General features: G+C 43.2%; 1 protein-coding gene across 3 annotated transcripts in view; it reads left to right on the top strand.

Annotated features, from left to right (window-relative positions):
- Nucleotides 1-12,631, top strand: part of DAAM2 (dishevelled associated activator of morphogenesis 2) — a 226,798-nt gene extending 214,167 nt beyond the window's left edge. For all 3 annotated transcript variants that reach the window (XM_063124183.1, XM_063124181.1, XM_063124182.1), the window contains 2 exons: nt 1,200-1,370; nt 7,784-12,631. In XM_063124183.1, the coding sequence (XP_062980253.1) occupies nt 1,200-1,370; nt 7,784-8,002 (390 nt within the window). In that variant the 3' untranslated portion in view covers nt 8,003-12,631. The remainder of the gene's footprint in view (nt 1-1,199; nt 1,371-7,783) is intronic.
- The last annotated feature ends 2,013 nt before the right edge of the window (nt 12,632-14,644 follow it).

Here is a 14,644-nt window from a genome sequence, read left to right as displayed (position 1 = left end):
TGTTATAATTTATATAAATGAAAAAATGTGTGTGAGAGAGAGACTCTTGGCTTATCATTCATAAGAAGCATGTCAGTGCTTGCTGCCTGGCACCTTCCACCAGCCAAACAACGGGGACCGGCAAAACCGTTCAGGAATTCACCAGCAAGAATAAGCCTGTGTCTGATCACGTGACAAATTGCAAACCATTTGTTCTGGTTTAGGATTCCTGGTTCATTTGGAAGCAACAAGCCCAGAGAGCTTTGGCTATTGGGCGGTATAGAATTGCAATAAATAAATAAATAAATGAGCTAGGAGTTGGATTCAGACATATTATTATTATTATTATTATTATTATTATTATTATTTATTTATTTATATAGCACCATCAGTGTACATGGTGCTGTACAGAGTAAAACAGTAAATAGCAAGACCCTGCCGCATAGGCTTACAATCTAATAAAATCATAGTAAAACAATAAGGAGGGGAAGAGAATGCCAACAGGCACAGGGTAGGAAGGAGCCAGGCAGGACTGGCCACATCATTGCCTCATGGGCTAGGACGAGAGAAATGGGGGTGGCCAGGCATGACTAGTGGGAGGAGCCAAGCAGGATGGACTGGACAGCATGCTGTTTGTGAGTGAGAAGCCAGGATTCTCTGGAATTTTGGTTTATCGTTTTGTGTGAATGTGTCCAAACAGAGAGAAAAAATGAATAAGATTGCTCAAACTTCATGACTGACAACCTCAGGATTATATTTTTTAGGTTCAAGTAAAAGCCCATACCAAATGCCTTCCCCCATTTCTCCTGTCCTAGCCCATGAGGAAATGATGTGGCCACCAGTTCTGGCTTCCTTGTTTAGTATACTAAGCTAGCTACACAGCATAGCCTCTGGCAGACTGATCCCTCTGCCCTACTGTGGTAGAATTGCTTCAAGACACCTCAGTATGGCCACATCACTTAAGGATTTCAGCCTTGACCACTTGACTCTTATGTTTTGACCTACTCTAACTTTGTTTCGCTCAGCTCTCCAGATTTTGAAAGAGCTTCTCAAGAGAGACAATGAGAATGACATATAAAAAATGCCTTGGTCTGCAGGGTACCTACACCATTTTTTCACCAGCAATAACATGAACATTCTACCTGATATGCATTGTACCTTTTCTTTCTGGTTCTAATTGTCAGTGTGTCTTTGCTTCTTTCATTTCTTTTCTCTAACAGTACACCAAGGCGCTGAAGCATTTTGGAGAGAATGAGGGTAGGATGCAACCAGATGAATTTTTTGGCATCTTTGACACCTTCCTGCAGTCATTCACAGAAGCCAAGCAAGATCTGGAGAATATGAGAAAGAAGAAAGAAGAGGAGGAGCGCAGGGCACGAATGGAAGCTATGGTGAGGACTCAAGAGTTGGAGTAAAAAAGAGGGGGGCAGAGGGAGGGAGAGAGAAAGGATGGCTGGAAAGTGACTTCTTTCAATATCTTGGGAAAGTAAAGGCTGTCTGTGCCAAGGGACGCTTCTTCCCGCTGTCCTCCACCTTTGCCTGCCCTGAGTCTGCCTGAAGTCCTTTTGGCCTTTCCTTCAATACTGCATGTTCCTCAAACATAAGTTTGGTCCCAAGTGCTGTGTGATTATGTACATCCCACCTTTCAATACTGTGAGAGAAGTAATGCCTGCCCACCATGACTATCATGCAGATAACAGGGGGAAATACACTGGCTCTTTCCAAGGAGTTTATAAGTTTGTAGAGGAGAAGTTAATTCTAGGAAGGCTCTTATATCCCTATAATAGGAAGCAGGGGGAGTAAATAAAGAACCAAACCAAGCAATTAATAATTCCCATTGAATAAGATGCCCAAAGATGCTACTACAATTAATGACATCCTACTTATTTATTTATTTATTGCATTTCTATACCGCCCAATAGCTGAAGCTCTCTGGGCGGTTCACAAAAATTAAAACCATAATAAAACAACCAACAGGTTAAAAGCACAAATACAAAACACAGTATAAAAAGCACAACCAGGATAAAACCACGCAGCAAAATTGATATAAGATTAAAATACAGAGTTAAACCAGTAAAATTTAAATTTAAGTTAAAATTAACTGTTAAAATACTGAGTGAATAAAAAGGTCTTCAGCTGGCGATGAAAGGAGTACAGTGTAGGCGCCAGGCGGACCTCTCTGGGGAGCTCATTCCACAACCGGGGTGCCACAGCGGAGAAAGCCCTCCTCCTAGTAGCCACCTGCCTCACTTCCTTTGGCAGGGGCTCACGGAGAAGGGCCCCTGAAGATGACCTTAAGGTCTGGGCAGGTACATATGGGAGGAGGCGTTCCTTCAAATAACCTGGCCCCAAACCATTTAGGGCTTTAAATGTCAATACCAGCACTTTGAATCGGGCCCGGACCTGGACTGGCAGCCAATGAAGTTGTAAAAGGACTGGCATAATGTGAGTTAGTAAACGGGCTGCCCTGTTTTGTACCAGTTGAAGTTTCCGGACCGTTTTCAAAGGCAGCCCCACGTATAACGCATTGCAGTAATCCAAACGAGAGGTTATCAGAGCATGGATAACTGTAGCTAGGCTATCTCTGTCCAGATAAGGAACTCTCCTGCGCCCTGATCTTTAGCCTTTGACACCAAGAATAAAGTCTGGTCCATAAAACTAGCTGATATATTTTTGATAGAGATTTGCATCTCTTGACTATGGATTATTCTAATCTAGTTTGGCTTTACTGTCTATGCTGTATGTTGCTTGTTCAAGCCATTTCCCCATCAAAATTGTATGTGCAATATTTATGCTATTTATTTCATTTGCAGCCTGACTTTATTATTATTATTATTATTATTTATTTATATAGCACCATCAATGTACATGGTGCTGTACAGAGTAAAACAGTAAATAGCAAGACTCTGCCGCATAGGCTTACAATCTAATAAAATCATAGTAAAACAATAAGGAGGGGAAGAGAATGCCAACAGGTACAGGGAAGGGTAAGCAGGCACAGGGTAGGGAAAAACTAACAGTAGAAAGTAACAGTAGAAGTCTGCACAACATCAAGTTTTAAAAGCTTTAGGAAAAAGAAAAGTTTTTAGTTGAGCTTTAAAAGCTGTGGTTGAACTTGTAGTTCTCAAATGTTCTGGAAGAGCGTTCCAGGCGTAAGGGGCAGCAGACGAAAATGGACGAAGCCGAGCAAGGGAAGTAGAGGCCCTTGGGCAGGCGAGAAACATGGCATCAGAGGAGCGAAGAGCACGAGCGGGGCAATAGTGTGAGATGAGAGAGGAGAGATAGGAAGGAGCTAGACCGTGAAAAGCTTTGAAGGTTAACAGGAGAAGTTTATATTGGATTCTGAAGTGAATTGGAAGCCAATGAAGAGATTTCAGAAGCGGAGTAACATGGTCGGAGCGGCGTGCTAAGAAGATGATCTTTGCGGCAGAGTGGTGAACAGAAACCAACGGGCTGATGTGAGAAGAAGGAAGGCCAGAGAGAAGAAGGTTGCAGTAGTCCAACCGTGAAATAACCAGTGCATGAACAAGCGTCTTGGCAGAAGAGACAGACAAAAATGATCGAATCCTGGCAATATTATACAGGAAAAATCGACAAGATTTAGCTACTGCCTCAATATGAGGAATAAAGGAGAGCGAGGAGTCGAAGATAAAGCCAAGGCTACGAGCTTCCTTGACCGGAGTAAGCGTAACATCATTGACAGTAAGAGAGAATGAGAGATGAGGACTTTCCTCCATGGATCAGAACATGGTGCACACAGTTCTCCAGCCTCCCCATTTTACCTTTGCAATAACCCTGCAAGATAGTTTAAGATGAGAGATTGAGACTAGCTTGTAGTCACCTAGTGAGCTTCATGGCTATGGGGGTGGTATATAAGCGTAATAAATAATAATTTGAACCCAATCCTAGCCTGACACTACATCACATTCTTGTTTGTAAAAAGGGCATCAGAATAGCCTACCTCACAGGGGTTGTTTAAGAATAAGCAAGAGAATTGTAAAGCATTTTGCATGCTGCTAATATTACACAGGCAATGCATCATCATCACCTATATCAGCCTTCCCCAATGTGGTGTCCTCCAAATGCTGGGACTACAACTCCTAACCTTACCTCATGCTGGCTGGGCCTGGTGATCTCCAAAATATCCAGAGGGCAGCATAATGGGGATGGTTGAGCTACATAGAATCATAAACTAGTAGAGTTGGAAGGGGTCTACAAGGCCATCAAGTCCAACCCCCTGCTCAATGCAGGAATCCACCCTAAAGCATCCCTGACAGATGGTATGCTTTAGGTTGACATCATTTACAAAACAAAGTGATGTGCCTTTGGTCCCAATCCAGATCAACTTTCCCCCACTCCAAATTCCTATTGGCCAAGATGTAAAGGTATGGGCGATCCAATTGCAGATCTCCATCTGCACAGCTGGGACAGACTATTCTGTTACCTTCTGTGTGAGGATACCTGCCATGTGGCTCATCGAGAGCTTTTCTTCACAGTCGTCTTGAATAGCCAGGCCATAGTATGCTGCCTTTTGGCCCTGTTGGGCTGATTCTTCTTTCAGCTCTGTCGAACCACTTCATTCCCCATGCCGATTCTGCTGCCAGAGCTCTGCTGCCTGGCTCCCCGGGGATTCATGTGAACTAACCTCTCTCTCTAACCTTATGCTTTTCCAAGCCTGAGAACAGCTCGTCAGCATTCCATGGGCTCTTTTCATGCTGCCACTGCTTTAACCCTAACAGCTATGGTAACTGCAGCCTTCCTAAGAATGAGGGCTGCTTTTCTGAGTCCCGTGTTTCCAAAACATCTGTTTGCCTCAGCTTAGAATCCGAAAAATGGGATTGGGGGGGTGGGGGGAGAAGTTCATTTCCAGGAAATTCCACATGTCATATATTTCTTTGTCTTTCTTTCTTTCACAATGAATTTGCTTACGGTTGTGCATGTTTTAAAATGTCAAGACTTGGCTTCAGCTTGTTAAGCGCACAAGAATAATGAATGGTTTTACAGACACTGAAAAGCAGAAGAAATGCTAACACAACCAGAATGGGAGGAGGGGGCACAAAACCTCTTGCTTGAGAGTGAGAAGTCTTTGCAAGGCTCTGTATTGGGAACAGAGGAGGGGTTCGCTATGGGTGAGAGGCAGAAGAAAAACGTTTTTGGCCAGGGCAAAAAGAAAGAGAGAGGGAGAGAGAGCGAGAGAGCAAAGGATATAGTCCTGACTCCAATCAAGTTCCTGAGATTTTATAGTTATTGAATTCAATATAATCAGGGTCACACGCCTTCACTCACTTCCTGTGTGGGTGGGAAGAGGAATGTGTTCTTTCTCCCACTGACTTCCAAATATTTAATTTCATGGGGACAGCATGGATATGAGGCTTAGGACCTGGTTATCTAAGGGACCGCCTGTCTCATTGTGAACTTGCCCAGTTATTAGAATATGCATGAAGAGCCCCTTTCTGAGGGCAACATTACCTGCAGAGTCCTATTTGTCAGGCACATGTGAAAGGGCTTTCTCCTGTGTCACTCCCAAGTTGTGGAACGTGCACCTTCAAGAACTACGATCGACGCCCCTGCCCATTCTCTTGGTGTTTAGAAAAGGTTTTTAATTGTGCCTTCTAAATTAGCCTTGGTTGTTTTTAATGTTTTCTTGTTTTGGGTGTTCTTGTTTTTTATATTGTTTTAAGGTGCCGTTGTTCTTAATAAAGTGGAAAATCGATGTTAACAACAATCAGGCCTGCTTCTCTCTGTTTGTCTTTTCATCACTGAGAGACATTTTTAAAAATAGAATTACATTTCTATCCCATCCTTTTTGAAGGGTGATTAGAGTGGCTAACAAGATTCTCCCTCCACCCATTTTATCCTCACAACAGCCCTGTGGGATAACAATGTACTGTAAGAACGTAAGAAGGGCCATGCTGGATCAGACCAAGGGTCCATTCAGTCCAGTACTCTGTTCAGACAGTGGCCAACCAGCCATCAGCCAGGGATGAACAAGCAGGACATGGTGCAACAGGACCCTGCCACCCATGTTCCCCAGCAACTGGTGCAGGTTAAGGGAGGGAGGGAGGGGGGGAGAGAGAGAGAGAGACTGACTGACTGTTCCAAGGTCATCCAGTGAGCATCAAGTCTGACCAGAGATTTCAACTGGAATATTCCTGGTCTTAGGGCATGCCTAAACCAGGTATTTATCCCGGGATTGTCCCAGGATCATCCCTGTGCATGCAAATGACACAGAGGGGATTCCAGGACCAGGCAGGGACCATCCCTCCATTTTCCTGGGATAATCCTTAGGTGTAGAAAGAGCCTTGGTCTGGCACGTTAACCACTTCACCACACCAGCTCTATTTAAGCAACTTCAGCTATAATTCACTTGTTTATTCAAGAGTTGTCCTGCTTGGCTTTAATGAAGTTGCTCAGAAAGGGCCCTCTATGAAGTAAAGGGCATTTGGGCAGGTTCATATGGGAAAAGGTGGCTCTTGACATCCCCCCTCCCTGTTGTAAGCAATCAAACTTTGGCTTATTCATATCTCAGAAGTTCAAAACTCATTTGTCAGACACCACCTACTCTTACCTACCACCACCCCCTCCAGGCAAGGCCTCCTTTCAAAACCTAATGAGGCTAGATTGAATATCATGAGGTAACTACTGACAGAGTTTAATATTTTTGGTGTGATGGACTAAGAGTCTTCTGGCATTTTAAGACTTATTGTAGCATGGAGTCACTTCATCAGAAGCATAAAGTGTTAGCATTAAGTTGGCAGGAATTTGGGGGGGTTGTATATGTGCACAAGTAAATGCACACAGAGGTCTAGGAAAAAGAGGGGAAATGGGGCAGTATATGGTGAGTAAAGCTTAAAATAAGGTGAGTAAAAGCTTAAAATAAGCAAAGTGACCAATGGCAGCAGCAGTAATGGGTGATCACACAACCATCCCAATTTTCCTATGAAAATTAGCCTTTGAACTGGGACAGGGAATGTCTCTATTCAGTTCCAAACATGTAGAATCAAACTTACTGATTAGTTTTAATCCAGCTATTCCTGAGCCATCTATTCTATAGTTAAGAACGTGATGAATGGACTTTTATCTTTTTGAACAGAAGTAGGACACCCAAGTTCAGAAATAGTATACCTCTCTCTCTTACCTTGAATATGATATTCAAAGATCAGCATATGGTAATCATAAGATGATAACCCTCTATTCAGCACTGGTTAGGCCTCATCTTAAGTATTGCGTCCAGTTCTGGGCTCCACACTTCAAGAAGGGTGCAATCAAGCTGGACTGTGTTCAAGGGAGGGCAATGAGAATGATCAGGGGTCTGGAAACATAGCCCTATGAGGAGAGACTGAAACAACTGGGCATGTTTAGTCTGGAGAAGAGAAGATTGAGGGGACACATGATAGCACTCTTCAAATACTTGAAAGGTTGTAGCACAAATGAGAGCGAGGATCTCTTCTCGCTAATCCCAGAGTGCAGGACACAGAATAATGGGCTCAAGTTACAGGAAGCCAGATTCCAGCTGGACATCAGGAAAAAAATCCTGTTAGAGCAGTACAACAGTGGAACTATTTACCTAGGGAGGTTGTGGGCTCTCCCACACTGGAGGCATTCAAGAGGCAGCTGGACAGCCATCTGTCAGGTATGCTTTAGATTCCTGCAATGACCAGGGGGTTGGACTCGATGGCCTTGTAAGCTCCTTCCAACTCTACTATTCTATGATTCTATGATTCTATACATATCAGCCTTCAGTGCCTTCAACATGACAACTTTTGTCAAGTTTAAATCCCTGTATATTTATTCTTATCAACAGCTAAAGGAACAGAGAGAAAAAGAGCGACGACAGAAGAAAGCAAAGGCTGGCAGCATCTCCGAGGAAGGAGGAGGAGAATTCGATGATCTTGTGTCAGCACTGAGGTCAGGCGAGGTCTTCGACAAGGACTTATCCAAGCTCAAGCGCAACCGGAAGCGTTCAGGAAACCAAAATCTGGAGACAAGCCGGGAACGGGCAGTGACAAAGCTCAATTATTAAAAGAGGAGGATGCACAAACAATAGAAAACAACAAAACAAAGACTATCACCACAACAAAGGGACAAACAAGCTGATGGAGACTGGCTGGTGTCTTTCCCTTGGAAGATTTGTCTAGCCCATGGCTTAGTTTACTGTTTCCAGGATGAACATCTTGACCTCTTCCATATTTGTATAATCTGGAATGGTTGTAAAAGTGCCTCTCTAGGGCCTGGAGGATTTGTCACCATGACGTTGCTTTGGGTCGATGGGTTTCTTCCTTGACTTTTTCCTTGAAAGTTCGGTTAGGCCCTGGTGGCGGAAAAAGATGCCATTGGGCCCCCTGCATCTATTAGCTACAGGGTGAGGGAGGAATGAAGGATGTGGTTTACTCTGTGCCAAAATGTACACACGAAAAGAAGTTCTCCATCTTGCTGAGAAAATGCAAGACCGTCTCAGGCTGGTTCTGAAACCTCTGGCCCCCGACTTCATGGCTTGGCTTGGCCTTCAGGAGTTTCCCAGGGAGTGGTTCTACAGTGTTGCAGTTCTGTACCTCCACTGGATTTACAAAAGGCCATTGATTAATTGAAGCCGGAGAATTTTATTTTTTCACCTCAAGGACAGTTACTTAGTGGCCTACAATAAGCAAAGCAAGTGATGCTGCGTCAGAGGAAGTAGATAGAGCTGCTCAGCTTGAGAGATGGACAAACTGTTTGCGAAACTCATGTTTTCGTCTGTCGAGGAATCATTTGAGTCTTCGGGGATGTGCCAAGTCTTCAGGGATGTGCCAGTCATGAGAAAATGGGAAAGAATGAACCACAATGTAAGAGTGGTCCAAGCCAGATCATTTGTCATTGCTGAGCAATGTGTTAGGGAAAGGTTGGGTTATAAAAATAATCCCACATGCAAATCTGCATAATCCTTGATAGCACAATAAAATGGTTATTGGGACTGATAGAGATAAGATTTTTTTAAAAGGACAAATAGAGTTTGTCTGGTGGTTGGAAATGAGAATCCATTCATTTGTTGGCAGCCATAACTCTACTGGAATGAACTGGAGCTTACATTTAATCAGGCTGGCCTTCTCAGAAGCCCCACCATTCCCAGCAAGTGCTGCACAACAGTATTAAAAATGATAATATACTACATCAGTAGGTAGCAGGTATTCAAGCACTTTTCCATCTGGAAGGAAGGGACAGAGAGGGCTACAAAGAAGAGTTAAATATAAGGTGGACCCAACGATGGATTACCCCAGTGGATCTTAAAAAGAGCTCTGAAAATTACAGATAATTAATTCAAAAATAGTTTGTTGTTACACGATGATACTACCTATCATGCACAGACAACACACATACACGCAGAGCCTACTAATATCTTCCTGTTTCACTGCGTTTTTATGGTTGTACAGCAATAGAAGTATATGGCGTAAGGTTTTTTTTAGTCTTTCCAAAGTGAACAGTTGGTTATCTTCCCTTAGCTGAACACAGGAAAAAATATGGGGGTAGGCTTGGATATAAAGCACAGAGATAGAAATTTAATCCCATTTCTGGAAAAAATTAAGCGGGATATGGGGAATCCAGAAGAAGCTCAAATTGTCACGTTAATCGCTTGCTTTTGTTGGTCTCTCAACATATGATTTAATTTTGGACTTAACCTTGAGTCTGTAGAACAGCAGATGTCTGAAGCACAAGCACTGTCCAATCAATAGTCTATGCAAACAACGTTAGAAAATTGTAGGGGGGTGGTTGTTGGGCAGATTAGGAAGAGTAAACAAAGTGCTCAAAACTCTGGAGATAAGCAAACAAACAAAAACAACCTGTCCAGGTTTTATCTCCTGCGTTCCAGTTCTAAATATTCTGTTCATGACATTCATGATTTATACTCACAGTGAAGGGCTGGTTACTTTCCAATAGCTGGATGTCTTGTTCTCCATTATGGTGGCTTCTTTGTATGCGCCGCAAACCAACCCAAGTGATTTCTTTATTATTATTATTATTATTATTATTATTATTATTATTATTATTAGAGCATTTGTTTTCTGAAACATTTTGGAAGGCCATACAAGCTCAAATTTCAGGGGCTATGTTTGCCTCCAAGATGATAAAATACACATTTTAAAGAAAATATAAATGCTATTCCAATCTCCTTGCTACTCTCTGTACTTAGGAGAGGTAGAATTACACCATGGGTGTTGTGTTGTGGAAGCCATTTGAGATAAAAGTAATACATGCCATAGCGGGAGGCAAGTGGATTTAGTTTGCTGTAAACCCGCAAATCCCACGATTACTCTCATTTCAGAGTGTAAACTTTAGGTTTTCTTTCTTCTGTGAAATGTCTTTCATTTCTCCTTTGCGTCGCTCCCAGCAACCTGGCCTGTGGAGATATTACTTACAAAGGATAAATCCCAACTCAGAGGCTCAGGCTCGTCTGTAACCCTTCCTGCACTGTGGAGAAAAATATAGAATTGGATCCAAGTTTATGTGAATGTGCTGTTATCTCTTGCTAATGCTCTTACCATGAAGCCCATTCTTTCTAGGTATGGATCAAGGGATAGGAATACAGGATATTCTCCAGGCTTGAGGGGACCGTCAGCATCAGACAGCAGCAGTGGTAGATGGCAGGCAGCCACCATTACAAAAAAAACCTCACAGTGTCATAGCAGGCTTTCCAGGGCATTGTGGGAATTTTTAATGGCGGCTTCAAACCACCCACTACTCATCCCAGGGAGCCGGAGGAGGGTGACCCATGCTGATGCACCTGGGACAGAGTGGGGAGATGTTTTGTTCAAATAAGACACTTTTCCATGAGAGGGAAAAGGGGGCAAGAAGAAAGCATATAAACGCTGCAGACTGCTACATCTGTCCCCCTCCCCTGCCAAGTAATGTCAGACAGACTTATTTTTACTGTCAGTCACATGTAAAACATACAGTCCTCGAGTATTTTTTCACATAGGGTTGGATCTAGGATCTGCCTACCTCAAGAGAGAGGGACCTTATGCAAGAGGAAGGGATCCCTGTGCCCCATTTTGGGGGATCCCCCCTACCCCATCCCAGCCCGCCCACCCAGCAGGGTTTCCTGACTCCCTGCATAGCATTTTCAATGAGCTAGAAGGGCAGCCATTGGGAAGGAGTGGGACGGAAGTCCACTTTTGTCAGCACAGTTGATCCAGCTTAAATCTGGATCCAGCCCATACTCTACACTATCCACAGACATCTAGGTGAAGTTTCCTAGGCTACAGTCAAGATCTAAAGGTGTATTTAATGAGTCTAAGAGAGCCTTTAAAAAAAAAGCCGTTCTATGGTTTCTATTCTATTAATTTTTAAGCTACAACTCAAGTTGTTCATTTTTCTGCATTATGCTGCAACCTATAGGTTCTCTAGTGTAAGCATGAAATTGTACTAAAAGGGAATTAAACTTACAATAGGATTCATTCCTTTTGTAACAAAGCTTCATCACATTTGAGTCACTCATTCAGTTGGGAAATGTCAATTTTCAGGAACAACTTGGGGAATTTAGTTGCAGCTTTCCATGACCTATAATGGATAATCCAGATTGTCAGAGATCGTAGAAGCCAATTTTCATGATCCAGAAAGCATGAACTCTCATTAGAGAAAAATCACTCTAGTTCTAACCACATTCACTCAGAAGTAAGTCACAGTGATTTTAATAGAATTTGCTTACAAGGAAATATAGTTAGGATTGCAGCCTATTACCTCCTCAGTGAAGACCATGAGCACTGCCAAACTGGCTCTGGTATTTTGAGATGCTCATGGGTTTTCCTGAGGGAAATGTCTTTTAATACTGCACCCATTATGCTGTGGATGTGTTGTTGACATATGAGAATTGCTTATAGTAGCTGCCTTGGGGGTGCCTGTGGACTGAAAGAACAGGGTTGAAGTACTGAAAAAAAATGAATGAAATAAAAATAAATGGAGCAGACCTGAATCAGCTTAAATCCAAATATCCATTTTTTTTCCCCTCTGTGGACTAGCGGGTAAGTTCTTCAGCCAGGTTATGTAGTGCCCTTCTCTCTGGAGAGCTTCCATTTTAACCAAGTTCTCTCCAGAGCATCATTTTATCCATATGATTGTTCTGAGAAGTCATTGATACTCGGCTCTACTCCCCCACCCCCAGCATCTGAACTTACCCTTTGTAGTGGGTCATTTCCTAGCCAGAAGCTTCTTTCACTGGCCGCATGATGCCCCCCCTTTCTTTTATCCCTACGTGTAATTGCACTGTCTGTGATTCCATGAGCAGCAGGAAGGCTGTATCACATGCTTGTTCTGAACATGTAGATTGCCCCTTTAGACGTTCAGCATGGCTGCTGTCTAGGAGTGCATTCTCACAACCCTGTCTGCAAAACTGTGGTTAATTTCTGACTTAATCTATTCTTTTCTGGCCACGCTTGTCACTTTTTGAGCCACCATTGTGGAAGGCATCAGTATTCTTCTGTGGGTGTGCTAAGCTCCATTTGAACTGCAGTTTGAAGTGCATCCATGCACCACATGCAATTTAGAGCAGAGAAGCTGCTTCTCTGTGCCAACTTTCCACCTCCCGCCCCTGGCCAGAAGTCAAACAGAGAACTGGTCCATCACTTCGGCTTCAATGCAGATCACAGCTGTAAGATTTTATGCTCACTTTGCTCTCCCTCTCTCTCAAGAAAGAGGATAGGAAGCTTTCCCTCTGCAGAATTTCAGCACAGAGTAGAGAGTGATCAATTCCTACATCAGGAAGTCCAGAGCAGGCAGAGACGCAACAGCCCTGCTTGGGCCTAAAGGAGACGATATTCCATTGGGCAAATGCCGATTGTGTTCTCATGCAATGAAAAGCCAACAAGAACTCATTGCCCGTGGCACCTGACGGCGGCAACTTCCCTTGCATGGCGGCAGCCGTGGGTCCCCATCTTAACAAAGCAACCAAAGGGAGAGCAAAGACTCAGACTGATGCTTGAAAAGTGAAGGTGTATTTAGCTTGATTCGAGTTAACTGATACGATGTAGTAAGAGGAATGGAGACCTTTTGCCCGAAAGGCAAATTATGCTTGATATGCATTAGGCCATCTTCAGGTAACAATAAATGGTCATTTCCAGACACCAGTCTCAGGCTTTGCGTCCTTGGCCACGCTACCACTTTTGTACCTTTTAAGGTGTTGTCTCTTCTTTCATTGTGCCCTTTCTCTTGGGTTTGTGTCCAAGCCTCAAGGGTCATCATGAACAATCATGTTTTCTTTGTATTCATGATGGTCCTTGGTGCTTTCTATGAAGTCTTTGTGATGACCAAGAAAGTGTTTAAAACTACACCCAACCCAAAGAGTATTTTAATGGCAGCAGCAAGGCCTCATATCTTTCCACATCTCACACTCCAACTTTTCCTTCCACTCATGCATCCCTACCACTGTTGGAAACAAGGGCCAAATACATTTTTGTTTAAGTAATGAAGTTGTAGCTTTTCAAAGTGTGCAGTCTAGGAAAATAATTACTGGAAGACGTGCTCCGAACACAGGTGGGTGCTTCTGCGTGCATCTCCGATTAACAGTGAGAGCAATATGCTTCCAGTTCAGGCTAATGGGTCACTTTTGTTAGATCTCAACGGGTCACCTCTTTCCATCCCATGGAGTACTTCCGGAGAGAAAAGCACCCATCAGAAAAAGCACTCCCAAGTTCTGCAAGAAAAAGTCAAAGTTTAAGTCGACTGGACTCCTCCCTTCCAATGCTGGAACAGTGTAACAAATCCTTAATGAGATATTTCTCATTAGGAAGATTATATTTTCATGTTCTTCAGAAGTACTCTGGTCCTGTGTTCAATGTGTGAGGCAGAGGGCAAAGGAGAGGGACGTGTTCCTCTAGGGAAGAGGTGTGGATTTCCATTCCAGTCCACAGCTTTCAGTAGACCTTTTTTTCCTTCCGTTTCCAACTTGTAGCCCAATTGCAGCCGAAAGAGGTTTATGTCTTATGAGTTTCCATGAAGGGGAAAGGAGATCAGTTGTACAGTTCTGTTATGTACATGATGTATGCAGTTCTGTTTTTTAAAAAATGTTTTAATAATTAAAAAAATATACAGTTTTAGGAATGTTTTTAGGGGAAACCTGTAAATGCCACACCTCTATTTATTTTGCCTTATTTTAGTTTGCTATTTTTTTCTGTATACACCGCATTACAGCCATGACTATTGAGACTGCACCAGGGCATTATGAGCAAGCAGAGTGATGTACTTGGCGGTACTAAGAGAGGCTCGGCAAAGATTGGGCACATTCCCTTTTATTCTTTTTACACCATGAGTGTGCCAATGTGCCATGCTTCCACCAAAGGGCAGGGTATCCTGCTTAGAAGGGCTTTATTCCCCACCCCACCCCACTAATGTATTGTACTAATGGTGGCCAATATTTTGGCAAGTGTGCCACAAATCAAGTCCGAAGTGCGAGACAGCCAATCCAGCATGCATTATAGGACATATGCAACTTCTCAGTGCCTTGGTGTGATTTTTTGCCCCGAAGTTGAGTTGGGGTGTTATTAGCAGAGTTAAAGAAGAGACACAGGTGCACACTACACCAGACATGTCCAAAAGACAGTGTCTTTAGTTCCTCCGGTATGATGGAAGATTTGCATTCTCTCTCCCTCTGCCCCCCCCCCTTTCTGCCATATTCTGTGCAAGAATGTAATGTTGGAAC

This window comes from Elgaria multicarinata, chromosome 4, assembly GCF_023053635.1.
Source record: "Elgaria multicarinata webbii isolate HBS135686 ecotype San Diego chromosome 4, rElgMul1.1.pri, whole genome shotgun sequence".
In the NCBI taxonomy this organism is placed as follows: Eukaryota; Metazoa; Chordata; class Lepidosauria; order Squamata; family Anguidae; genus Elgaria; species Elgaria multicarinata.
This window is presented reverse-complemented; position numbering and strand designations above follow the sequence as displayed.